This window comes from Cygnus olor, chromosome 4 (assembly GCF_009769625.2).
Source record: "Cygnus olor isolate bCygOlo1 chromosome 4, bCygOlo1.pri.v2, whole genome shotgun sequence".
NCBI classification, from domain to species: Eukaryota; Metazoa; Chordata; class Aves; order Anseriformes; family Anatidae; genus Cygnus; species Cygnus olor.
The window spans coordinates 39,948,953-39,976,697 of NC_049172.1; the positions used below are offsets into that span (position 1 = coordinate 39,948,953).

Here is a 27,745-nt window from a genome sequence, read left to right on the forward strand (position 1 = left end):
GCTCTTGAATGCTTTTGAGTATCCCACTACTTGCCATTCTCTGCTAAATGCAGATGACAGTCCTTTCCTAGTTCGTTGATATTGAGGTAGATAAGAAAGCAGATAATAATGCATTCAGGTGCTACCTTAATGGGAACAATATGAATCCCTCACATACTTTCCAGAAACCATGATTAAATCACTACCAAGAAAATATACATCTTTAAAAGGTGAACCAGAATCTTATTTCAAAACACAATGGGACATTTTATGACACACAGAACAGCTTAGTTCAGAATTTTTGCAAATAATTGTAGAGGAGAACTCTATGACACTCTGCTAGATTTTCATCCTGCATGATTACTTTCCCAACTAATAACTCACCACAACTTTGACAGCCAGCTAGCCTAGCAATGGACTCCTACGGAATAGCTATGTGTGTGCCAAAGGATTCTTCACCGGTGACAGTAACAGAAATCATGCACAGAAGAGGAAAAAAAGATGTTTTGCAAGCAAAACATGTTGCTGACTAAAACTGGTAGGGAGGAAGTATTATTTTTCAATGAGAATGTTTGACTAAACATTTTCAGATACAAATATAATGCTTTTGAAAACAAATATGATTCTGCATGGTATCAGGTAATATCTTAGGGAAAAAAAGCATTATCAACAACTGTGTTTTCCTTTAATAATTTAGATAGAATTGATTATAAAGCACTAAAGTAACTGAAAAACTGAGAAGGCATTCCCTCAGACATTTCCTCTGGTCATTCAAGATCAAACAGGATTTATGCTCATTTTTTTCATAAAATTAATCACAAAAAGCTAATAGCAAGAAGGATGCCTTTATATCAAAATATCTTGTCATCACTTTGGTCAAAGAGAACTTTCTTCGCACTGTGACAGCATAACTGAGCCCAAAGCTTAGAGGAAATCTGTATTATACATTAGTAGGAAATGATAGCAATTTCTTCAGAGAATTGTATTTAAATATTTATTGGGAACCAGCATTTTAAAAATTGCTCATGCAAATTACCCTGAAAGCACAGCACCAATATATTAGATTGGAAGTTCTGCGTGTTTGAGGTTTCAGCTCAAAATTGTTACTTGTGAGCTGACCAAACCTAACTGTCAGCACTCATTACCTCATCTGCAATCATCATTTACGTTACAGAAGTTCACAAATCACATCAGACCACTGAGTGATTTGAAAATATTTTGAAACTGTAGTTTTTGCCTCTAATGCAGTAAAATAGAAGTAAGAAAAATAAGGAATTTACCCAGTTGAGAACTAACTTCAAGTTTGACAACAGTCCCAGTATTCTTATCTGAAATAGACTACTTGTAAAACTGGGAGAAAGAATAGAGAGCAGAGGCACAACAATAACAGCACTGGATGCATCTAAAAGAAAATAGCTTTCAGTTTATGTGCAACTATATGATTATATTCCCACCATCAGTCAAACCCAGCCCCTTCTGCAGATGTTTATTCTTTTCTCTCCTGTTTGGTTATTATGGTTCATTATGTTGAGGGACTAAACTGATTGAAATGTTCATTGAGATGACTGCTGCAGTAAAATCCGTAAAAGAAAAAAAAAAAAAGGAATGCGGGGAGGGAAGGAGGAGAGGGAGCTTTTTATAACTCAGTAGCACTGATTGCTGCATCAGAAACAGTGCAAAAGAATGGGTGGGGGGAGGCTAAATACATGGCTTTTTAAGACAACAATAAATCATACGCCATATATAGGCCAAAAATGAAAGAGGCTCTGTGTTCAGATGTAAACTTCTGGCAAGACCTGGTTTGTTGTCAGGTTCCCAGACACAAAATAGACACTCTGTTCACTTAGCATGAAGCCCTGCAAGAAGCAGGGAGCTCCGGAGACTCTTGGCTCTTCTCGAGTCTCATTAGGTCTGCATATTAATGACTTGCAGCAATATAAAGGGGCCCTGTAGCAGCCTCCTCTTCCCCTGGTTCCTGGGTTTCCCATCGTTAAGGGGACAGCGACTATAGCAGCAGGAACATAGAGGATATTAACAGCACACAGGAGATGCTGCACTACTGTGACAGCAGAGTCCCTTGCCCTGAAATCTTTTTAAATGGAGTTTGAGAAAAATAAAATAAAATATAAAAATAAAATAAATAAAAATAAAAAAATAAAAATGGAAGAGTAGAGAAACTCATGCAGTCTTTTGCATGACATACTTGTAGCAAATCCTAATACATGACAGGGCATAGATGAAACAAGGGGAAAGAAATCACTTCATTGATTCAAGGCATACCAGACCTTTGGAAACTGTGGTAGGGAGGAAAGCAAAAGCATTTCTGGCTAAAATGCAGTGTGGGGGTGAGAATGAATTCTAATGCACAGACTCTAAACAATGTCCCTTTCAAAGGAAAACTGACAGTATGAGAGCAAAGACAGCAAGCCATATGCCTAGGAATAACACTGCAATGTATATGTTTTCTAGGTGATTCGAATCATGGCTATATCGTAGCCTTTCAAAGCATTTATTTGCTTTGCTAGAGCTGAAAGAAATATGCTTAAAAATACCTTATCCTTATTAACATGGAGGTCACTTACACTATATGGTCTGTTAATTTGAATTGAAAAACAGTCCTCTAAAAATGCTAAGGTATTACCCATTCAGAACACCCAATGCGTCTCCACTGATCCCCAGCAAAAATCCTCACAGTCTGGCTGTCATTCAGTCACTGGGCTCATTCTTTGCCTTGGGAACTCCCCCTGCACTTCACGCTGCTGTGCCAGCTGAAGTGTCTACTAAACAAAGTTGCCTAATGCTTTGAAATCCTGCAAATCTATTGTTGGGAAAAAAATGCACTAGAAAACATACCAATAACTTTGCTTTAATGTGGAGGAAGTTTTGCTACAGCCACTAATGCAGAGTAACATGCCAACCTCCCCCTGCCCCCAAACCAAAAGAAGAAAATAAGTTTTGCCCCCTGAATGCATGGCATTCAAAATTGTCTCCTTGTGTAGGTTACCATAGTGGCAAGCTGGCTTAAACCCAGCCTTCCATGCAATATGCTTACGTTATTTTATGCTGGTCTTGTATTATATTCCTACAGGTAACTGCTCTTTCTAGTCTCCCTACTTAAAGATCGACTATTTCCACTGTCTTATCAGACTTACCAGAGGATTGACCTCGATTAGTGGCATCATGATCACTGTCTCCTTGCTCACTGTCTCCATGACCACTGTCCTTAGAGCTTACTATGTCTGCTTCCTGGAATGCAGAACTAGACACAGAAACATCCTTACATTAGAATAAACATGAAAGAGGAAGTCATAAAACATTCTTCTGCCATCACATGGCCAAACACGGTGCTGCATTCACCCACTCCTGCTTTGCTGCACTGCTTCTGCAGAGGCACTCTGTCCACCACAAACAAAACTTGTGTTTTCAGACATTGCTAGTCTAGCTGAAACGGACAGCAGGCATTAGCACTCTGCATGTTTTTCGTGTAATCGGTATAATTAATATGGTATCATTTACATAAGCTGGATAGCTAAATTGTCACTCAGAGAGGCCAGTGTTATCTGGTACACCCTGCAGAAGGATTCATAAGTATTTAAAGCACGTTTTAGGCTAATACACAAAATGAGATTTTGTTCTCTTTTCAGATGATTTTGAAAAGAGTTCAGAAAAGCCGTAATTCAGACTCATTTAGTTGACAGCATTTTATTTAATGTGTCTACATACATCCATTTCCCCACTGCTTTGCTACTATTTTACATCTGCAGTAAACACATCTCTGCATCCCATCCACACTTGCTAAAGCATGCATTATGAAAAGGCGACTAAGCTCATACCTGTTTACCCGTCGGGGTCTATCAACTAGATAACTGAGCTCAGCACGCTGATGTTTCGTCTAGGAAAAAAAAAATATTAGGAAACACTTGATCTCTTGATATTTCTGTAGCCAGCATCAGAAAATATACAAGATCAGCTCACCATATTCACTATAAATGGTAATGTTTAGCTGCAAGTAGGCCTACACAATCTGCTTCTAGGACGTAAGGAGAGAAACCCACCAGCCCTCGATTCTTCTTCACACATTAGGGAAAGCACGAGGGATTTTTTCCCCAAGTTCTTTGGGACGAGATTCTGACATGTTTTCTCACAGTGCATGCTGTCAAGCATCACAAGGACTCCCACAAAATCAGCACAACTATTTCTAGACTTGTGTACTACTTGCTCTGAGCAAAACTTATTGCAATATAGTTTTTGGTCTGTTTTTAATTCCAGCATATAAAAATAGGTGGAGATGGTATAGTTATTGCACACTAGGGGAGAAAAATAAATCAAGATGCCCTCGGGTCCTTAAAAAGGCAAGAAGAGACAGAGTTTTACACACATTTCAAGGAAAAGTCAACATTAAAAGTCAACACCAGACATTTTACTTCAAAAAGTATCCAACCTTAGAAAACATCATTCAAACTACCTCTGCCAGACTGGACAGCGTTGAGGTTCCAGTATTCATGTTAAGAGAGTGTGTTTTCATTGGGACACAAGCAGAGGGGTACCAAGCTGAGTAAATGATTACCAGGGGAGCATTATGATATGGCATACGCTTTGATGGAGATTCTCTACATGCTAGGCAACACGATACAGAGAACAAGCTTAACAAGAGGGAACTTTAAATCTCTGCATGTAATTTGACAGAAACTCCTTCTTGCTGCCTTTCTTTGCGAGCTCAGCTTTAGGTTATAAAGGGCTGTTCAGGCAGAGGGAAGAAAAGTCAAGGAGTAAACTAGCTCACAAATCACTTAAAGTTCCTGCTAACTGCAGAGATTGTAACGGTCCCAGAGGAGGGGGGTTCCCTTGGGCAGAAGGGGTTTGGAAAGACAAAAAGTGCAGTCCCCATATTTCTCCCTGTGGTTATTCCCCGTGTTATCAGAGAGGCACGGTCCCCTGCAAAGCACCAGCGAGCCCTAGGCCAGGAGAGGACCCCTGAACGTGAGGGCAGGGGGCGGACAGATGAGGTGCAAAAACACCCCCCCCGCCAAAAAAGCGGGGGCAGAGGAGGGGCCCGGGGGGGGGGGAACTGCGGCGGGGGGAGCGGTACGGGGACGGGCCTTCTCCCCCCTTACCTCGCTGGAGAGGATGCTGCCGTTGGAGATGATGTCGGGCTGCTGGTCGGCGTAGCCGGTGACGATGGCCCCGCAGGGGTTGTGCTCGGCGTCGGTGCTGCGGGAGGGGCTGCAGGGCTTGAGGAACATCAGGTCGGTCTTGGCGGACTCGGGGGTGAGGCAGACCTGGTAGCAGTAGTTCTGGTTGTGGTGGTGGGAGCCGAAGCTGCCCGCCTCCTCGGCCGGCACCTGCGCCGGGTTGCTGGGCACGTTGGAGCTCTGCACCAGCATGATGTCCGACTTGCTGAGCTTCTTCTTGCGGGCCCGCGCCTGGCGGCTGCAGCAGGGGCAACAGCAGCAGCAGCCCAGGCAGCAGTCGCTGGCCAGGCACGTGTAGATGTTGAGCTTCTTCTCCTTCTGGCAGCGCACGGCCAGCACGATCATGGCCAGCAGGAAGACGAAGGACACGGAGCCCAGCGCGATGATGAGAATGAGGGTGAGGTCGAGCGACGCGTCCCCCCCGGAGCGGCTGGGACGGTGCTCGCCGCCTGCCCCGCCGCCCCCCGCGCCCGCCCCGGCTCCCTGCCCACCGCCGCCGCCGGCGCCGCCGGGCCGCTCGGCCGCGCCGTCCACCAGCACCACCTGGATGGCGGCGGTGGAGGAGAGCGGCGGCTGCCCGTGGTCGCGCACCTCGACGAGCAGCTCGTAGGGGCGCTGCGAGTCGCGCTTGGCCGGCACCCTGCGCGCCGTGCGGAGCTCGCCGCTGCGCCAGTCCATGCGGAAGAGGCTGGCCTCGTTGCCCCGCGCGATGCTGTAGGTGAGGCGCGCGTTGTCGCCGTCGTCGGCGTCCACGGCGGCCACCCGGCTCACCAGGTAGCCCGGCTCGGCGCCGCGGGGCAGCAGCTCCCTCGCCGGGGTGCCGTTGCGGCCCGGCACGGGGCTGACGATGGCGGGCGCGTTGTCGTTCTGGTCCACCACCACGATGTTGACGGTGGCGTTGGCGGCCAGCGGGCGCGGCTCCTCGCCGGCGTCGCGGGCCTCCACCTGGAAGCTGAACTCCTTGAGCTGCTCGTAGTCGAAGGAGCGCAGCGCGTAGAGGAAGCCGTTCTCGGCGTTGATGGAGACGTAGGTGAAGACGGACATGCCCTGGATCTGGCTCTCCAGGATGGAGTAGGCGAGCCGCGCGTTGGCGCCCTGGTCGCGGTCGGTGGCGCTGACGGCGTAGATGTAGGCGCCGGGCACGTTGTTCTCGCTGACGAAGACCTGGTAGACGGGCTGCGAGAAGCGCGGCGCGTTGTCGTTCACGTCGCTCACCCGCACCTGGATGGACTTGCTGGTGCTGAGCGGCGGCCGGCCGCCGTCCCGAGCCACCACCGTCAGCGTGTAGGCGTCGCCGCCCGGCTGCTCGCGGTCGAGCGGCCCCTCGGTGACGATGGTGTAGTAGTTCTTGAAGGAGCTCTTGAGGCGGAAGGGCGCGTCGCCCTGCAGCAGCTCGCACTGCACCTGCCCGTTCTCCTCCGAGTCGCGGTCCGACACGCTGAAGAGGGCCACCACGGTGCCCGGCGCCGCCGCCTCGCTCACCGCCTCCTTGACGGTGGAGAAGCTGATCTCGGGCGCGTTGTCGTTGGCGTCCAGCACCCGCACCAGCACCTTGCAGTGCGCCGGCACGGCGTTGGGCCCCAGGTCCTTGGCTTGCACGTACACCTGGTACACGCTGCTCTCCTCGTAGTCCAGCTCGCCGCTCACCTCCAGCCGCCCGGTGCGCGGCGCGATGCCGAAGAGCTCCCGGGCGCGGGCCGAGATGTGGCTGCTGAAGGAGTAGATGACCTCGCCGTTCTGCCCCTCGTCGGGGTCGCTGGCGTTGAGCTGCAGCACCAGGGTGCCGGGCGGCGAGTTCTCGGGCAGCGACACCGTGTAGACGGGCTGCTCGAAGGCGGGGACGTTGTCGTTGGAGTCCAGCACCCGCACGGTGAGCAGGGCGGTGCCGGTGCGCTGCTGGGGCTGCCCGCCGTCCACCGCCGTCAGCACGTAGCGGTGCACGGCTTGCTGCTCGCGGTCCAGCGGCTGGTCCAGCACCAGCTCGGCGAAGCGGTTGCCGTCGCCCTGCGTCTGCACGTCGAGGGAGAAGTAGCTGTTGGGGGTGATCTCGTAGGTGCGCAGCGAGTTGGTGCCCACGTCGGGGTCGAAGGCGCTCTCCAGAGGGAAGCGGGTGCCCGGCGTGGCGCTCTCCGAGATCTCCACCGTGAGGTCGGGCTCCGGGAAGGAGGGCGGGTTGTCGTTGATGTCCAGCACCTCAATCTCCACCCGGAACAGCTCCAGGGGGTTCTCCAGGAAGACCTCCAGGTGCAGCAGGCAAGAGGGGCTCTGCTTGCAGATCTGCTCCCGGTCGATCTTCTCGTTCACGTAGAGCACCCCGGTCTCCAGGTTGAGCTCCAGGTAAGGGCTGCGGGAGTTGGGCGCCGTCTGGAAGCGGCGAGCCGAAAGTTTTGTAATGTCCAAGCCCAGGTCCTCGGCGATATTCCCCACGAACGTGCCATGCTCCTGCTCCTCCTGCACCGTGTAATGGAGCTGGCAAAGGGCCCCCTCCACCATCCAGAGCAAGGCGAGGAGGAATAGCACGACCATCTCCAAGCGGGGAAAGAGAGCCCCCCTCCCCGACACCACCTCTTCCTCCTCTTCCGAAAACCACCACCTCCTCCTCCGAAAGCACACAGCGCAGTGTGTGCGCCTTTGCCTGTGTGTCTGTGTGTGTGTGTGAGTGTGTCTGTGCGTGTCCGCGCCTCCGAGCGTGCGGGGAGAGAGAGAGAGGGATCGGGGGAGGGGGAAAGGAAAGGGGGGTTTGGTTTAGAGGGGGGATACGCTAGGTATTATTTCTTCTGATTCATGTTAAGATCTTTTTCTCCCCCATCTCCCTCCTATTTGTTAGGAGTATTATTGTTTCACACGCTGACCAAATGAAGAAGGCAGGCGTCCCCACTTCATCTGTGATCTTCGGAATAAACGGCCAACTAATAATAGCTATTAGCTGGCTGTATCTATAGATAAACAGTAGTCCGTTTTTATTTATTCCGAGAGTCTTGAAACTGCACCGCGGCAGCAGCAGCAGCGGCGGAGGCAGCAGCAGCAGCAGCAAATCCCAAGGAGGAAATTTTTATATTTCAAGATTGTCCTCGGTTTGTCTTCCTGGTGGGAGCTGGAGGGGTAGATGCTGCTGGAAGAGCCGGTGGACATGCCCTCTCGAGATGCAAGAAAAAGGCAGGAAACCGCGACAAAAAAAAAAAAAATTAAGACCCGCAAAAAGATTTCATATCAAAAAAGGCAGAGAACAGCTTCGCTACCCAAAACTTTCATTCCCTGATTTCTCGGGGTCTCCTCTTTTTATTTAAAGGTCTTAGATTTTTCTCTCTTCTATCAACAGTCTTTCATTTTCTTCTTTTATTGCTATCATTACGCTCATCATCATCATCACCACCACCCTGCTTTTTACGGATGTGCCGATCAGTTTTTTTCCTCCTCTCTCGCTGCTTTTGCGTCTAACCCCTCTCTGTCTGTCTGTCTGTCTCTGCTTGCTGCTGCTGCTGCCGCCGCCGCCGCTCTCCTCCCGTCCCGGCTCCAGCTCCGGCTCCGTCCCCTGCTCCTCTGATCTCTGCCGGCAGTTTCTGAGCCAGCAGCGCTCCGCTCCGCCGTTTTTGCGCAGCGCCCGGCTCCTGCCAACCAATCGGCTGCCAGCACCGCCCCCGGGGGCGGCGCCCATTGGCAGCGGCGCACGTCAAGTAGGCTGCAGCACGGCCGGGCGGGCAATGCGTGCAGCGCAGGCAGCGCAATGCAACGAGTGCAGTACATGCAGTGCATGCAGTACACCCAAAGCAATGCATGCAGTGCAATACATGCAATGAACGCAATGCAATATATGCATACTTGCCTGCCTGCTAGCCCCCGAGAGCGGCTATTCCCCTGCCGCAGGAGCAGGGTCGGGAAACCACCGCTCGTCACCACAGAGCCGTAAACAGCCACCTCCTTGGAGAGGGAGTTTCCACCAGCTACCAACTTTCCTATCCTACGCCCCGGCACGACGCCGTTTTTAGAAAAAGCGTAAACAATGGGAAACTTGAGAAAAAATTTTCCTCCCTCGGGGGCTGCCTTAGCTAATTAGTTTGCTTGGCGGCGGAGGAAAGTGCCGCTCTCCATCTGCGCGGTGTTTCCAGTTCCCCCCCGCCTTACGCCTTCCAGTGTCCCCCGGCAGCACGGGATGCTCGGGGGGGCGAGCAGGGGGGGAAGCCAGTGCTTCGTCCCCCCACCGGCGGAGCCGCTCATTGCCGAGCGAGGTGAACCCGGTTCCGGCTTCCCCGCCGGGCGCCCTCGCCGAGCCGGGGCGAAGCGGGATCCCGCAACTTAACAGACCGCAAATAAACAAATAAATAAAAATTAAAAATGAGTAAATATTCATTTTTTTCCCCCCAAACTCAATTTTATTGCTGCCGAAGATCACGCACCAGCCACCAGCGGTGCCCCCCGGGCGGCCCCGCCACAGGCGCGGGGGGCTGCGGCGCCGCGGCCGCCACCGGCCGCCCACCGGCACCAACGGCGAGCGCCGGGCGCCCCCCAGCGGCGGGCAGCGCCGCACTGCGCCCACCCGCCCCGGCACGGCACGGGCGGCGCCGAGCGGCCCCGCGGGGAAAGAGGCGGCGGCGGGGGGGAGACGGGACTGGCCGCGACCCCTTCCCCACCACCCTCACCGGGGTGCCGTCTCCCCGCCGTGCCCGTCCTTGTCTGTCAGCCGCCGCCGGGGAGAGGCGTCCCCCGGCGCCGCCGTCCTGACCGCCCCTGCCCACCTCTCGGCGTTACGGCACGTCTAAAGCAGAGCCGGCGGGGCCGTTTGCCGGTAAAACGGCTTTCGTCAGGGAAAAAATAATTTTAAAAAAGCCCTTCGCCCGTCGAGGAAACCGGGCACCGGGAAGCAGCGGGGCGGCGGAGGAGCCGGAGGTGAGGGCAAAGCGGCGGGGCCCGGGGCCGTTCCCCAGGGAGCGGCGTCGGGGCGCCCCCCACGCGTGCCCGAGGGGCGCGCCCCCGCGGCACAGCCGGGCCGGCGGGGCCGAAACCCTGGCGGGGGCGCGCACGCGGGGCCCCCTCCACGGCGCCGTGCCCGCGCAGCGCCCGCCGGCTCCGCGACGCCCCCCCCGGCTCCCCGACCGCCGCCTCCATTTTGTGGAGATGGGTGCTCCGGCCGGTGTTGTGTTAAAGCCGCGTCGCGGAATTAAAAGCCCCGATGATCTGAGGCAGCCCTCTAATGCGAAATGACAAATTGCACTTAGGCGATACATGAACGAGAAAATGATTTATGGATTTTCGCGATGGTCTGAGCAAATGAAGGCGACATGAATTATACATCCTAATGTGCAGTATATCATTTTCTAATAACACTGGTTTAGTTCTAATGCTTGACGCTGCTCTCTTCGATAGGGGGTATTGATTAAATAAAAAGTCCGAGGGCTATCTTTAAACCGGACGCCTATCTTCGGCAGGCACCAGCTGAGGTTTATATATTTATCCGCTGCTAAAGCAGAGGGCTTTCGCTGGATCCGTGACACCGTGGCTTTTACCATTTCCATCTGTCATCATTTAATTTGGCAGTGACTTCGCCAAATGAAGACCGATCTCTTGTATCGCTGCGTTTTGCTCCGTGCTGCGCTTTAGAAACGTAAATAGATGACATCAGGTCTGTAAATCCACCATACAGACGGGGATAGCACCTCGGTAAGTCAAAGCCTTTTTTCCCTGCCAGATGTCTCTTCGTGCCGCCTTGGCACCCCAACCACAACGACTGCCCAAGGGGCATTTCCTGGCAAGGAGAACGTATGACAAACGATACTTGTGCTCAACCAGAACTTTCCTAGCATCTCCACTTGCTGGATTTCACAGATTTTCTTCAAGAGAAAAAACTTTGCATTTAAGTCATGTGCACTGGGAGGGAGAACCAGCGTGAAAAACAGTGCGTTTTTCAGCATGAAAACAGCGTGAAAAACAGGGGAGGAAGAACTATCAAATGGGGGGCTTAGCCCCAGATTCAGCTGCATTAGAGTGCCCCAAGCCCAGGGCTGCCCCCCTTCACAACCGAGTACCTTTGCTCTTCATCGCAGAGTAGCAGTGAAGTGATTGTGACATAAGCTGTGAGTATTCCCAATGATTTAAGTTTTTCCTAGGCTAAAGTATCTCGTGACACTGAGAAGGACAAGCAAGGCCTGCCCTTGCATGAACTGGTTTAGAACAGGGTTGGGGAAGATGAAGGCAGAGGATCAATGCATTCATTTGGGGGTTAAATCAGTGATTATTTTGGGGAGGTGAGAAAAAGCTTCATTTCTCACTACCCAAATGAACTATTGCGGTTGTTCTGAAACAAAATGTCATTTAAGTCTGAAATGCCCAACTGCTGCGTTTTGGATTGAACAATTGCTTTCCTAACCTGGACAAACACGGTTTTGGGAGTAGAAAGCAATTCCCAGCTGTTTAGTTGAGTCACCAAAATGATCTTCTGGTCCCATTCTAGGTATCAGCCTTACTTTTAGGCCAAGGAACTTTGCGACCACTTTCCTGTCTGGATGTTAAAAACACTGAGAATTGGGATTTTTTCCCCTCCTGTCTTCTCTCCCCCCAAATCTTAGATTGCTATTACTTGGTTTAATTTTAATAATCTCAGTTTAAAAAAACATAAACCCCACCCATGTCCTCCTTTGAGACAATTAATAACAGATCTTGCTGCAGGAAAGATTACTGGAATCAATGATGTGATTAGGACTGTAAATAAGAACTAAAAGATGTCACCATTAGAAAAAGCCTGCTTTGCTAATAGGAAGATGTGTATGTTTTACTGATAGGGCTGTAGGATGAAAATCCTGCTTCAAACAGAGGTCGATACTGAACAATTTCAGAAATTAACTAAGAGGCCTGATTAAGGTTATTTGTGTCAGAGGGAAAGGTTCACTGCCACCACTCCCTCAATGGATTTCTTTCTTAATTGCCAATGAGGAGACAAAACAGGAAGGCTAGACCATTTGGCTAATCAATAAAAAAGCCTGCCTTCGTGTTAGCCTGAGGAGTACTCTTTGGGTCAGATCAATACGGCAGCCACCAAAGTTCTCACAGAGGTCACCAGCGATCAAGATGTTTTCTGATGGCTTTTAAACAACGCCGGAGCCAAGCATCTGCCGCGAGGCTGTGGATGTAAGGAGATTCGGAGCTACAGTGTTAATCATCATCCTCATGCTTATGGGAGGACTCCTGGTGATAAAAACAACTCGTATTTATGACCTTAGACAGCTGTTTTAATAAATGAAGACAAAGTATTACTTCATTACATGCTCTGCACTGTGCCAGTTACCAGATTTGATGGAGCCTCACCAGAAGGTGCCAGGAGTCCTTCCGAGTAAGAATTACAGTGTATGCACCACAGTCCAGAACGGAGTTAGACTGGATGCATCTTCTAGGGATTTAAGGCCAGCTTCTGACTTCTTTTCTTTGCCCTCCTCACCCCCCAGCAAAGAAAGTACGGATTTCAGGGAGACAGCTCAAGCAGCAAGAGGCTGCTCAGCATGAGATACTACATGGCTGCAGTCCGTTCCTTATCCCACCTTCTCCAGCTTTCAGACAGTCTATAATAAGGTCTATTAAAAATAATCCCAGCTTGTTTTAGTGGTTTATCCAATTTAAGTCTGCCTCGAGATAACTACAAAAAATCTGATTTTACATAGTTAAGGTCTCAACATTTCTAGCAACCAGGCATTTTTAGAGCATCTGGATCAGAGCACCCAAAGTCCTGGTCACTTCAAAACACTTCCACGTGAGTGACTTAATGCTGATTAAGATGCACTGGGTCCAATTCCCATAAATTTGCTTTATGCCCTGTTATTTTTAATCTATCCCCTATTTAGTGGCAAATCTGACTGTATCTAACTTATGTGTATGGTAGCATTACAGGTTCACTCTAAACCCATGGAAATGACATTACGCAAAGCAACCAGTCTAAGTACATTTTAATTCATCTGTTTACTTGCAGAAGAGAGATGACAGCTTTGTATCTAACTTACCTGATAGAAGGTGTTTCTTGCAAAATACTTTAATAAGGCAAATTACCAACCATTTAACTAGAATTTTCAGAAAGATAGCTTACGGCATAGATAGAAACCAGGTATTGCATCAGTTGAGAAGCAAAATATTATCCCATGTATCAAGCCAGGCAACATCAAGCCACTATTTTCTGTATAAATTTCTTTCTATGATATGGCTCAATCAGCTGCACCCATTTCTTTGAACTTCATAGAAACACAGTTGACCCGTATCTGAATTTAACAAGTGCTCCTAAGCTTGAATGATTACTGGTGCAAAGGAGGACAAAAGCAGAGTAAAAAACTTCAGTTGCTTGAGATGCTGTTAAGCTTCTTATTATACACTCAAAGCCATAGGTAGATGTAGTTACTCATGATAAAGAAAATTGTTCTGTTGATTTTCTTTTCAACAGCAAGTTCAAGCCTTGAACTAAAGCATAGCTTGTTTTGAGGTTCAACTTGAAAGTGGTAGTTAAGAACATAAAACTTTTATTCTTATCCTCATAATACTGCAACACAGTGCTTGACAGAATAAATAGAAAAAAATAGATGGCCCAGAAGAATTTACATTCTTGGGCCTCAGTTTTATGTATATGTATATAAAATTGTCAGCATAATTCTATCATGAGTAACCTTACCAGCTACACAGCGGATAACAACAGCATTGACTGGGAAGGGAAAGGGGTAAGAGGGGAAAAATGATGTTTATAATCATTCAGTCACTTGGGAAGAGAGTGCATATCCGTATTTCTGTAGCTATTCTAGGTGGAGCAACAAGCACTACCAATAGTTAAGTCTGCATTTTTCTGTTTGAATCTTTCCATGAGACACCACACTCAGGTGCTTGCTTTTCATCCTTAAGTTGCAGATGGCCAGTGTCAGCTTTTCCATACTGTTACACGCCTCAGTTTGAACACTGAGGAAGTTCCAACTGGAAAGCTGTTTAGTCAGGTATGAGGCAATAATCAAGGAAGATACATTATTTTGTCCATGCAAAAAACATTACAGTATTCAATTCAGGAATTTTGCCACCTCCGCATCTTGGAAGAGCGAGTTTAGCAGATGGAGGTCTCAGGAGTGCTTTTTGCCATTCTCAGAATGATGCGCGAAAGCAATGAGTCCTTGAAAAGCCTCAGTTTACACACTCAGACTTATAAGCTGGTCCTTGAAGAACCTGCACGTAAGAGAACTAGACATACCCTCTCACAACTCCTGCTTAGAGGTCAGTCTGCGTGACAACAGCCATGTGAGTTCGTATGTTGCACACAATTACTGTGGAGGATGAGCACCATTTTTCTCACTCAGAATGGTTACTTCCAGGATTGTGCAGACTTAACTGCAGAGCTGGATATAGATTCAAAGCATGTGTACACTTACTACTCCCACTGGTGGCAGGGAAAAGGAGAAAGTAGAGGAAAAAAGCATATATAGAGGAAAACATGCAGAATAGCAGAAAAAGAAAGTCGCAAGAGCAAAAGCATAGAGAAATAACTAAAACATAAGTGCAACAAAATAAGCAGCAAGAGAAAAAAAAAAAAGGAGTTTAGACTTAAAAGCAAAAAGACTAATCACTTAAGTAAATACCCTACCAGCCTGTTCAGCATCATCCTAAACTACTGTAGCCTAACAAAAAGCTGTTATCGTACCCTTTATTTTTTTTTTTTTGCAAGCTTTATATATTCACGGAAAATCTCACAACTGCTAACTGTTACTTAATTAGGTGAAGCGGGAGTAGTCTGTGCTATACATCTCAATGGCCCACCCGCTATTTGCTCTGCACGCTGGGGCCCGGTGGTGCTGCGATGCCGGCTCTTCAGTTAAGAAATCCAAGCAGAAGGTCGCCGCTGGCAGCAGCAGCCCCTGCTGAGCCGGGCACCTCTAGGGGCTGTGCGTGGCCGGCAGCTGCAAGGCCGCCCTGCTCAGCAGCACCTCGCCGCTACGGGCACAGAGGTGTGCACCTTACTCAGCAAAACTGGGAAAAGTTATTAACAAAGTATGGAAGTCGCATAGTAAATACCCAATTTTAAAGTTACTCGTGCTGTTGCTTCTCGCATGCCTATGCATGACAGCTGTTAAAAGATCCCTCCCCGCTGCCCACCAGTCCTGCAGTTTGTTCACTGGAGCGAGGGACCCGAGCGGTACCAGAGGAGTGTGCTGGGACAAGATCTGTTGGAAGAAAGCTTTTGTTTGATCAGTGTACACACAATGAGCAGCGCTGGCGGTAATGAATCAGGGCTGGCTGGTACCTGCAGGACCTCAGCCTCTTCAGTTAGTAAACACTGCATGAGGCAGGTGGTACCAGGAAGGAAAAGAATGATCTTATAATTAAATATCTTGGGTGCCCTGTGCTGTTGTGCATTACTGTATGCAATGTGTACCCCTCCTCGGTTTTGGGAGGGGCCGTAACGGCACTGCCGAATGTCTTTAGACATGAATGGAGGAGGGCTAGTGAAGCACCGGGGTGTGATGGGGAGAGCTCAGGAGGTGGTGGCAGCTTTACAGGGAGCAGGGGGCTGGCATGGTATGCACCAAAGCAGCCTGCAGGCACATGTGACTGTCTCCTAACATGCCCACAAGCAAGCTGCTGAATCACACCTGCTTCCTTTAATTCTGGTATTCTCTCGATTTGCAGGCTTTACTATGCAAATCTTTTTGAAGTAGCACATGCATATACAATCGTATACATATGCTTATACGTAATTACACGGACCTTGATGTTGCGCTTGGAAAGAAATGACAGTGCTGCGAGATGTGTGTGCGTGGGGAGAGGGGATTGCAGCTGCCATTGAGTTCAGCAGGAGCAACGGCCAACACAGAACGGATCCTGCCTCGAGTCAGAGGCAATGTCTTTTAATTCAGCACAGGGGAGGAGGCAAAACGTTACCCTGCAGCGGGCAGGGCTACCCTGCCGTGGTGCTGCTCAGTGCGGTGGCTACCTGGGCTCGGTGGCTGCTCCTCCCGGCTGCCAAACACCAGTGCACAGCCCTGGTGCTGCGGGGAGTGAGAGCATCCCTTGCCAGCAGCAGCCTTTCTGTTCCTCTGCTGCACACGGCAGCGCTGACGGAGAACTGTGAGCTGTAGCAGCTGCTGCCTTGAAGGGATGGTCCGGCAAATCCTGCAGCTGTGGGAGGCAGCAGCTGGATCGCAAAAAGTCAGCATCGTGCCCGTGCAAAACGGAGATGTGCCTATCACAGATAAAAGTAGCAATGCAGCACACTGTTGCACAGTAATCTGCACTGCCATACAGTCACGAGAGAAGTGTATGTTCCCTGAATGCAAACAGCTGACTTAAAGAAGGAGCCAATTTGGTGGAGAAAAATGTAACACGGGCACTGTGATAACTCCGCTTTAGCTAGGCATGAAAGTGAAGGGATTTGCAGAAAAATGAGGGAAAAGGAAGGCAAGACAGGAAGGGCTCAAGTTGTGGGAAGTGTAAAATGGAAGAATGAGGCATATAAATGTAATTTAGGGTAGAGTGGGAAGCTGGTGGAAATCTTGTAGGAAGGCTTGGATTTCTTGGGCTTTGAAGAGCATTCAAGACTTTACTGGCTTTTGGTGATTATCATAGATTTCCCTGTAATTGGGGGACACTTGATGAGAGGGAATTGTTTCCTGTAACTGGTGTGGTCAAGATCAGAGTGGGAATATTTTGTAACAATTTATCACTATTACTAGTTGTCATCTGCTATAGGCTTTAATTGGGAAAGCCTCATCTGGAATAACATGCCAGAAAGTTGTCTGCTGCTCTCCGTTGGGGCTGTAATGTTATGCAGTAGGGATCCAGAGAGCTTGTGTCCCATGGTTTCTGTCTCACTGTAGTTTCTGAAAAGAACCTGAAGGTGATCAGAAACCTAGTTTATAATGTTCAATTTGCTGGAAAAAAAAAAAAAAAAGGATATATACTTTTGATCGTTTGCCATATTTTGCTCAGCATAGAAAGGAACAAAAGCACAATTAGGAAGGAAGAAATAGCCTTTATGGCATTACCAAAGTGCCAATAAATAGCTTCAGAAATGCTGTTCTTATTGCAGTCAAAGAGAGAAAAGCCAAATAATAGTTGTATACATTGATTTTGCAATGTAACTATAGGCTTACAAGGCAGAATATCAGTTGAAAATTCTTGACCAGAATTCAGAGAATTTTAGCATCATCAGAAGCCTTGTATCTACAGAACTGTGTATATAAAACTTCAAGTATTAATGCCCCTTTTTAGAAATTTCAACAGGTAATAAATATTCTTAACCATCTTGTGTTGTGGTCTCTGTGGGAAGAGAAAGGATAATATCTGATTGGTATTCTGATTTGAAAAAACACAAAAAATGTGGCTAGGAAAAAAAAAGTATTTAACTATGTATGTATATATATATATATCCTGCCAGAATGACCTTTCTGGGTAATAATTTGTTTCTGAACATTTCTGGAAGTGATTGCTGTAATAAAACAGTTTCCAGAGCTTACATGTTTTTAGGGAATGGCAAACAGACTTTTAATGTGTTACCAAAGGCTGCAGCATGTACTCTTGCTTTGCTAGTGGTGGTGATTTGGAAAAATTGTTTTACTGTTCCATGCCTCAGTCTTTATATATGCATAATGGGCATATTATTTCTTTTCTGTGAAATACTTCACTAGATTAATGAGTAAGAAAGTCCTATACAGGAATCAGACTTCATTACCGTATGTGAGCCTAATCTGAGAAGGGTTGTCCATAAGCCTGCCTACTGAAAAGTGAGACAGAGGTAGAAATGTCTGCTTTTGGCATCCTTAAGGTAGAAGTCTGAGAGCTTTTCTCAGGAACTTGGTGTGGTTTGGCAGTTTGCAAAGTGCAATGTTAGAGCTTCCAGTGTGTGGTGGTTTTACTCAGGTGGGCAGCAGAGCTCCACCACAATCACTCTCTCCCCCTCCTCAAGGTTGGAAAGAGGGAGAAAATACAATGAAAAGGGCTCAAAGGTTGAGATAAGGACAGGGAGATCGCTCAACAGTTATCGTCATGGGCAAAACAGACTCAGCATAGGGAGATTAATGTAATTTATTACCTATTACTAACAAGCTAAAGCAGTGAGAAACAAAAAAAAAACCCACCCAAACTAAAAGTATCTTTCCCCCATTCATCCTCTTCTATGTCCTCCCCCTGAGTGGCACAGAGGAACAGGGAATGGTGGCTGCAGTCAGTCCCTAATGCTTTACCTCCGCCACTCCTTCATGGTCTCTCTCTGCCCCTGCTCCATGTGGGGTCCCTCCCACGGGATGCTCTCCTTCCCAAACTGAGCCTGCAGGGGCTGCCCACAGGCAGCAGCTGTTCAAGAACTGCTCCCACATGGCTCCGTACCACGGGGTCCATCCGTCAGGAGCAAACTGCTCCAGCACGGGTCCCCCACGGGCGGCAGCTCCCCCCAGGCCCCCTGCTCCTGCGTGGGCTCCTCTCCATGGGCTGCAGTTCTGGCCCGGGGCCTGCTCCTGCGGGGGCTCTCCATGGGCCGCAGCCTCCTCCAGGCCACATCCACCTGCTCCACCGAGGGCTCCTCCATGGGCTGCAGCGTGGAGATCTGCTCCATGTGGGACCCATGGGCTGCAGGGGGACAGCCTGCTTTACCAGGGGCCCCTCCACAGGCTGCAGGGGAACTTCTGCGTGCCTGGAGCACCTCCTGCCCTCCTGCTGCAATGACCTTGGGGTCTGCAGGGCTGGTTCTCACTCCTCACTCTCCCAGCTGCCGTTGCACAACGGATTTTTTTCCTTTCTTAAAAATGCTCTCACAGAGGTGCAAACAACATTGCTTATTGGCTCAGCATTGGGCAGTGGCGGGTCTCTTTCGGAGCCAGCTGAAACTGGCCCTTACCTAACATGGGGCGGCTTCTGGACTCTTCTCAGAGGTCACCCGCTACCAAAACCTTGCCACATAAACCCAATACACAGTGCTGCATCAAAAATGTGGTTGTGGCCAAAATACAGCCTGATACAGATGTGTTTGGCTTGTTCAGATGTCTTCAAAATTTGCAGATAGGTTAATTTCGTAGTGGCAAGGTTTACTGGTTGCCCACTGTATGCTGATCATTGATAACATCTGCCTTGACTTGGAAGAAGTCAGTTGATGTTCCATATTGCTTGAATTGCCTAATGTACTAGAATTGTGATTATATGATGAACTTGAACTTGATCCAGATTGCTGGATGATCAGATATCACATATATGATCTATCTACTCATGTACGGAAGATGCTAATCATATATTAATGATCTAAAAAGCCTAACAGAAGTATTAAAATGCCTTAACAGTAGAATAGAGGTTTCGTTAGTACCATCTGGTCGCCAAATGTGACATTAGGCAGTAAAAGCTTTCAGTTTGTGAGAGTGGTAGAAAAAGATTTACAAAATGGTTTAACCTTTCTGCAATAAGAGCATTGTAACTTATGCATCTGTTCTATTCCCACTTAAATTGCTGGAGGTTTTTTTTTTGCACTGATTTTTATTAGAGGTAAGATGAGATCCTGTTTGTAGACATGGCTTCATTTGTCCTGCAAATCTGTGTGTGTTTGTCAGCCAGTGGATAACAGTTCTTTAATCATGGTTTTTCGTTTTTTTTCTTTCTTTCTTTTCTTCTTTCTTTCTTTCTTTCTTTCTTTCTTTCTTTCTTTCTTTCTTTCTTTCTTTCTTTCTTTTCTTTCTTTCTTTCTTTCTTTCTTTTCTTCTCTCTTACAGGAAAGATAGAAACTTATTTTCTCTGGCACTTACTGCAAACAGTAGAAATTTTGCCTGAAATTAGGAATGGTCTGTATCCAACCAGCATATGTTTTAGTTAAAATGTTTTGGAATCATATTCCTTGTTTTCATCATTTGATGCTGTCATCATTTTTTGACTTTGCTCTATAATGTGTGTACATGCACACACGCATACATAAAAGTGGAAATAAAACTGTCAGTTACAGAAATTTGATCTTGCATTTAATGAACAGGTGAAATTATGAGGAAAAGTCCACAGGCTGTTGGGACACACACAGGAAATACAGAACCAGGACCCTAGAACCAGCAATACGGAGAACCTTTTCTAGACACTATGGCATGCTGTCCCCATAATTTTTGGCAAGCACACTTTTGCACAAATAAAACAGGGATAATTAGTAATTAGTTTCACTGTGAATAATGATCTTGGATTAGGGAACCAAACTTCTGTGTCTCATTCTATTTTCCTTGCACTTCCTCAGACCAAATGAATTGGATTAGATTGTGGAGCAAAGTGCTGGAAGTTTCCATTTTAAAAAATTATGGAAAGTGAAGTAAATAGAAAGAAAGCACATGTTGCATTTTATTGTCTTTTTTTATGGAGGTTATAACTAGAGTTGTTTTCTTGTAGCTTTAAACTGAGTTGCTATGAGCAGTTATTCTTAACAGAGTCAATATGGACTAGATCCAAAGTTTTTCAAGCAAATAGTGAGATTTCCAGCGATTTCAGTGTTCTTTTGATCAGACCCTTAATCTTGTAGAAAATACTGGGCTTAATAGGACTATTGTGTATGTGGTGCTGACTGCGTATGGAGTTCACTTTTTTGTCTAAAGAAGAACAAGATGGAGATTTACTAACTGATTTTCTGTAAGTATTGTTTTACTTCATTGTCATTCTATGCCCTTTCCAGCTGTTTTTGTATATAAAAAGATCAAGTAAATCCCCTTTAAAAGGTCTGCTTTTGTGTTAAGGTACTTAAAGTTCAATGTCTTTGTGTCAAAGAGCTTTTATGAAAGAAGATTTGTCCAGGCATATCCTGTAATAAACATCAGGAAACTGCAGGGCTTGGCTAATGGTGGCAGTATAGCAAGTATATAGTTTAATCAGCTGGCTTTACATCAGGATTAATTTTCTGCCCCCCCCCCCCCTTTTTTTTTACATCTTCTCTATTTACTTATTTATTTTGTAATCTGACTATTTATGTCCTGTCGTGGTTAAATGGTCTTAAGTAGTTTTCTGGTTCATAGGTAGTACAAAACGCATCATCCTTGGCTGATGCACTGAAGGCTGTGTGAAAGCAGATTACATCTCTGCATGGTATTCATTGATTAAGTGTTTGAAGAGCAAAGTTGCTCATCTTTAAAGACAACTTCCTTCAGTACAAAATATATAGGAAAATGGGTATTTCTGGATTAGTCAAAAGCAAGGGCTGTCACAGAGGTAATAGGAATCATTTGTATGTTGGCCAGAAGTTTAATTAGGATTAAGCAAAACAGAAAACTAGAGCTTTAGCCTATCTGATATAAACCAAAAGTGAGAGCCCTTAAACAGTTAGAGGCAGGGAGGGAATTTAAGATTGTTACAAAATGGAAAGGAAAAGATAGTGAATAGTTTCAGTGGTAATAATGGAGAGGCGGAGCAGTTACAGAAAATATCATAAAAGAGTAAGGAAATATATATTCACAAAAATCCCAGAGAGAAAATTATAAAAGAAGGCTTTAGCAACTAAGAAGTAGAATATGAAGTTGTAATCCCACCACTACATTTAGTCCTGTGAATGACCAAGTGAAAACATAATACTTATTTTGGATGCGATGATGCTGAAGGTGATAATGAGCTGTAATGACAGAATCACTGTCAAAGTTCTCAGGTGAAAATAGCAGGTTTTAGAAAACAATTTAAAGTGTATGATTTAATTGGTAATTCTTAGATAATTATTATTGCTGACAGTCCAGGAACAGATTATTTGAATGGACATACAGATATATAGTTATAATCTCCCAGATTTAGTTGCACTTACCGAAAGTACAGCTTGACTCTTAGAGAAGAAATTGGGCCTGGTCAGTCAGGCTGGACATCAGTCTGGTGAGCCAGCCCCTCAAGGGCACAAAGTGAGTTTCAGTCCCTTGAACAGTGAAAAATGCATTTCCACGTGACATTCGTGCTGGCTGGGACCAGGCAAAGAGAGGTTTACTGGCAGGGTTACACTGCGAGCAGCGCGACAGAGAATGGTGCCGATGAAGGACCTGGAGGGTGCTGGTTCACCTCAGGACCTGGTCGTCCCTCAGAAGAACTTCCCCACAATGTTTTCCTGCAGGCCTTCCAGCAAAAGGGAGGTTTTAATTACTTTGAAGGAGAAAAATAAAGATGTAAATGAGTAATACATGTGGCTACAGATGCTTGCAGGTGTTCACTGTCAATGCTTTTGTTTGTTCAAAAAGTCCTCAGCCCCCCTTGCTTCTGAAGGAGGAGAAAAATTTGCTTGCAAGCTGTTTAAAAATAATTTTGTTCTCATTTATGTGGGAAGATAAATTGTGATACTTATGAAACTATTTCATTTTAATGGAGTATTTTAAAAGATGTTTAGTATTCAAGGATGGTCTAGGTCTGGTCCTAGAAAGTTTATCTTATTGTTCTGCGTATCTTGGCTGTTGATCCAACCCTCAGAAAAATCAAATTACAAAGCTGCAAGCAAAGTCTTATTGTATTTCTCCACTGTGTTACGTCAATTTCTTCTAAAGAAACCTATCTTAAGAGGCTGTGCTTTCCAAGCACTTGGACTGTCTTGTATCTCAAACTGCTAATAAATGCCAACTATAACTAATAGCAACGTTGGTATGTGGTTCACATTAAGAACAGCAGGACTACTTTTAAAACTGGAGTGGCTGCCAGTTACTAGGAGCAGAGCCTGTCACAGCAATAGTGGGTCTTCCCAAGGGGATGTGTGTGGGGGTGTCAGCCATAAATAAACCTTCTCAGACCAGAACTGTGCAGACTTCTGCATTTTGAGGTTAACTGGAGCTTGCGTGGTGCCACTCCTTCCACCATCTAGCTTTAATGGAAGAATGCAGGGAAGAGCCATGCAGAAATATAGGTATCATCTACGTTTGGGTTGTTTGCCTTGTGCAACCTGTGGGTTCATGCTTTCAACTGTGGGGATGAAAGTCGGAGAAGACTACAGCAGACATTTTTCTCTCCTTCTTTTGTCTTCTTCAGCTACCTGTGTATCCTCTTTCCCTTTCTACTTTGTTTCCATATACTTGACTCCCTCCTGACAACAGAGGTATTTTCTGATTTTCCTTCCATCCTCCATAATGTGATTCTGCCATCATTTTGCCATTTGTGGAGATGACTTCAGACTTAGGTGGTTTGGGTTTGTCTCTCTTTGCTGGCTTGACAGATTGTACAGAGCCTACTTGTCCACCCAAACACTTAAATTAAGTGCCTGAGGTTAGCCAGTGGGGAACATGCCTTGAACTCTCTACAACATACTTTTGCAAGACCAGCCATAGTATGTGCTTCCAATTTGATAAGTGTGTTTTAATTACATGGATGCATGTTGCTAATGAAGGAGTGCAGTAAAATTTAATTTGGCTATTATAATATGTAGTATGGACTCAGTTTTTAAGTTGAAATGGCTGTACTTACACTAATTTTTTTTCAGAGAATTCCATATTTAAAATCAATTTATTCAGACAAGTTTTTTGCATTAATGGAAAAAATATATATAATTCTAAAATACTTGTTTGAAACTCTGGATGAAATGAAGTTTACTTGTGGTTTTCAGAATTCACAGTAAATTTCTGCAGTTGCATGGAACTGGTGTTCAGTTTAATTCATCATTCACAATACATTTTTGTGTTACTAATTTTCAAATCCAAGGCTTAATGGTAAAGTTAGAATTTTCATGAGGTAAGTAGGCAAATACAAATTTCTTTATATACACTTAGCTTTTCACTCACTATGATGCTGATGCTTAGGTACCCTATTTAATGATAGTTAATACAGTGATACTGATTTTGTCCCTGCTGCGTTCATTATTAACCCCAGAAGGTAATGGAATTCTTATTAGACTCAGTACTGGATATATTAATACTGTGTCTGACTATGGTATGAAAAAAATGAAGAAAGCCTGCAAACCTTTGTAAGTTAATTGCCTGACTTAGAAACCACTAATGTACATGAGTAACATTTACTCATGCAGATTGTCTTAGTGAATTCAAAATCCCTTAGATGGGCGGTTGCAGAATAAGGCTATAAATCATAACTATATGGAAAGTCTAAGAAATGTTAATGGGAAGGCACCCACAAGGTACCATCGAAATTTAATAAGGTTTTATGAACAGTATTTTAAAAGCATATGTAATTAAATGAAGGTACTGGTCAATGTTTAAAAATAAAGAAGAACCGGAAGTTGAGCCTAATTTGCATATATATACACATAATTTAAAAACCTCTAGAGCAGCCATCAGTTCACAGTAGTTATTTCTATTCTATATGGCAACCAAAGCCACCATATCCATGTTCCTTCACACCTATTACACCAAATTTCCTTCACACCTGTTACTTATGCGTGCCTCCCTCCCCCAGGTTTTTCATTTATTTATGCTGCAGTCTGGGGCTGAAGTAAAATCAGTGCTTGGGCAGACATCCAAGGCACAGAGGAGCCTGGCACCCCACTTTTGCACGGGAAGCAACGCTAGGACAAACACTGCTGGGGCCTGGCTCATGGCTGAGGCCATGATGGCCCACCATGGTTTCAGCTGTTTCTCATGTACGTGAAGGGTGTAGGTACATTTAATGGAGACGCTGACAAGCTCCTGGCCAAACACAGTTTCTGTATCAGGGAAAGGGACTTCCCCCCCCCCCCCCACCATCAGACAGCAGGTTAGGTGGTTATTGCTCCACTTCTGGGGTATTTTGGGTGCCCGTAGCCGGGTACAAAGACACTCTGCATGTGGAATACACACAGCTGGAAAGTATAAAGTAATTATTTATTCATCAACACACATGAAATGTAGCTGGGATTTAATAAGCTACTAGCGAGCTAACCTTGATGAGGCACCTGGAGTGGGGGAAGGAAGGTTTTGGTTTTTAGGTAGGTATCAGGTGGGAGGAAAGGTCTCATCTCTCTAGTTCCATGAGGCTGCTTTTTGGTGTTGCCATCTTTTACCATCTCTTTCAGCTCTGGTAACCCTATCTGGTAGGTCTTGCTGGCCTAGCTAGATTTCCAGCTATGATTCTTTTTCCCTTTAAAAAATAATTTTAAAAGATTTATGTATTTATTTTTGGATTGTATATTTTTCCATGTTGGTGTTGTTTATTTAGGTGACTGGCTTAGAGGCAGGGGCACCCTGGGGAGATGTTTGATAACAGCAACCAGGAGAGATGTGGCAAGACCCAGTGCAGGTGGCAGTGCCTGTCCCCAGTAGCCAGCTGCTCAAAAGTGTCCTGTCTCCCCAGTGTGTGGCCTGGGGTTTATATCACCTGGAAGATTATAAACCCTGGGAGATGTGCAGCCTCTCTCAGCCCAGTATATTTGGTTCAGAGTTTGCTTTCTCTCAGCCAAAAATGGTCCTCGCTGCTGGCTGTGTGTGTTGAAGAGAAAATATACCTCTCAAGGGGTGAGCCCCAGGGATGACTTCCATCCACGCTTTTTTTTTTTTTTTCCCCTTCTCTAGTCAATTGTTTGGCTTGATCCACCTCTCTTGCGTTTGTGGCAGGTGACCAAGTATCAGAAACTGTGGCAGAATTGGCACGCAGGTACTTGTGGCAGCTGAAGGGGATGTGGGGCTTGGCTGCCAGGAGTGCCTGGGTGAGTGTGGTGCCATGGGGAGGTCAGCCTGGGGGCTGGAAACTCTGCCGACAGCTCCAGCAGGGACGCCTCTGCTGTGCTGTAAGGCCTCTCCAGGCACTGAACTTTGAAAACCTTGCTGGGTGCATCTCCAGGGCTCCCGAAGTGTAATTTTGTAGCTTTACAGCAGGCTGGATGTATACTCACAGTGGCTGGCCTGTAGTCAGCAGGCTCTGGTGGCCTTAGCAGGGTCAAGGACAGAGGCAGGAAGGGGAGCTAGGGACAGGGTTAGGGAATGTAAGTTACACTCTGTTTTTATGGCAGGCTTAGGTGATTTATTGGTTGTGTGTGTGGCTTTTTTAATTGCATGGGCAATACTTTTGGTCTAGTGGCTTAGTGGAGTAGGTGTTGGGTTTTGCTGTGAGTGAGTGAGTGAGTCCTGGGTTTTACTTGGGCATTTTAAGTGTGTATCTCTGGTTATTTTGAAAGTTGACATCCAAACAGCTATTTTAGTTACTTTTTTTTTTTTTGCTTGAATCTCCACAGCTGGAGGTAGATGTGGGCTCAGACAGAGGATGATTCTCTGTTCTACGGGTTCTGCTTTGTGTTTCCATTAAATTTTGGAGCCATTTAATACGATTATTTCTATATCTGCTTTCAGGAGCTTCTCCCTGTCTAAAGCCCCTGTCATGTAAGGCAGGGGGAAATGTTTCGTACTTGACTTCTCAGTGCATGGAAACATCACCTTTATTTCTTGCCTCATCATCTGGAGAAGTGATAGCTCTAGTTATGTATGCATATGTGTGGAGTTGATACCTTATATGAATGAATTCTTTCCCTCTGAGGTGGGGCATTTGATGTTCGTGGTGTAATGGGCCAGGCCAAATGTGACAGCGGTGGGTTTGCCATGCACAGACAGAAAGGGAGAGAAGAGCAAGTTCATCTGAACAAACAAGATAGCAGAAAGTAGTCAGAAGTGTGGATTGGCAATCCTTAAGGGAGACGTTTGTGATGATAACACCTGTTATGGCCTTCAGGATGTTACTGATAAGTAGTTGGTCAAAGTATACAGCATCTTTCAGAGGTCATTCTCATATACTAGCTGTGAACGCGTGTACAGAGAGGCTTCAAAGTAACTCTGGGTATCTCTCTAGACAAACTAATAAAGGTTCAGGACTTTAAGCTTAAGCTTTATTGGCAGGCCACAATAATGCTGTTGAAGTAGAAACAAAAATGTGTAAAAATCAACCATAGTAGCATTATGTGGAAAGCATGCATTTAATTTGATCAAAATAATAAGTGTATATTGTTTCACTTCTTTGCCAAGAACCAGTTTTTCCTTTATTCTGTTTTGAACGTTCAAAGTTATCTGAATGCCATGCCTATGTTCTAGGGGGAGGAACAAACAGTGTTTTAGTATCTCAAACATTTTTGACTAGTTATATAACAGCCTGCAAAATGTGGGCCTAGGACTTTTTTTCTTCAATAGCAGCTGTTTGCAAAATGCATATATATGTGGGACATTACAAAGAAATAAAGCAACCAATGCCAAAATAGAAATAGTATAAAAGAGCATTTTTTGCTTGCTTAGCATTACCGTGACTTATCACACAGGTTGGTCATAGACAAGATATACAAGATATACCAAGCGTTATTACTGTTCTGTGGGTATCAAGAATGAGTCTGTGGTTGTAATAAAGTGTGAGGGTGCTAATACTGGAAAACAGCAGACCATATCAGGGTTACGCAGGGAGAACTCTTGAGTGTTAGTAATGTAAATATGGTAGCAGTCCTCAATTCCGTCTAGAATGTATCATCAGAAATAACATATTGCGTTCAAAACTGTCATCTAAAGGTTGTTTTTCTTTGAATCGTCTTAAAAAAAAATTCTTTTTACCCTGGTTCTTTTTTGGCTTTTTATCCGTATCACGTGAAACATTCTTTGCCTATATGAAGGTAATCTACGTACAGTGCATGATGTAGAATAAACCCTTTTCTACCACATGTAGAATACCATGTAGTCTTGGAGTTGCGTGTGTAGGTGTAGCTAAAGCAAAGCCCTGAC

General features: G+C 46.0%; 1 protein-coding gene and 1 long non-coding RNA gene across 14 annotated transcripts in view; one reads left to right on the plus strand and one right to left on the minus strand.

The window, feature by feature from the left end:
- PCDH10 (protocadherin 10) overlaps positions 1 to 9,301 on the minus strand; it is a 39,686-nt gene extending 30,385 nt beyond the window's left edge. For 2 of the 8 annotated variants that reach the window (XM_040556010.1, XM_040556006.1), the window contains exons 1-3: positions 5,094 to 9,292; positions 3,813 to 3,871; positions 3,132 to 3,238 (exon numbers count right to left, since the gene is read on the minus strand). In XM_040556010.1, coding sequence (XP_040411944.1) covers positions 3,132 to 3,238; positions 3,813 to 3,871; positions 5,094 to 7,697 — 2,770 coding nt within the window. In that variant the 5' untranslated portion in view covers positions 7,698 to 9,292. Of the gene's footprint in view, positions 1 to 3,131; positions 3,239 to 3,812; positions 3,872 to 5,093 lie in introns of all 8 variants that reach the window. The other 6 variants (XM_040556005.1, XM_040556003.1, XM_040556007.1 and 3 more) reach the window with 5 other exon arrangements.
- A 412-nt stretch (positions 9,302 to 9,713) lies between these two features.
- LOC121069885 overlaps positions 9,714 to 27,745 on the plus strand; it is a 139,436-nt gene continuing 121,404 nt past the window's right edge. For 5 of the 6 annotated variants that reach the window (XR_005819715.1, XR_005819717.1, XR_005819713.1 and 2 more), the window contains exon 1: positions 9,714 to 10,055. This is a non-coding gene — a long non-coding RNA (uncharacterized LOC121069885). Of the gene's footprint in view, positions 10,056 to 24,985; positions 25,090 to 27,745 lie in introns of those variants that run through there. The other variant, XR_005819718.1, reaches the window with a different exon arrangement.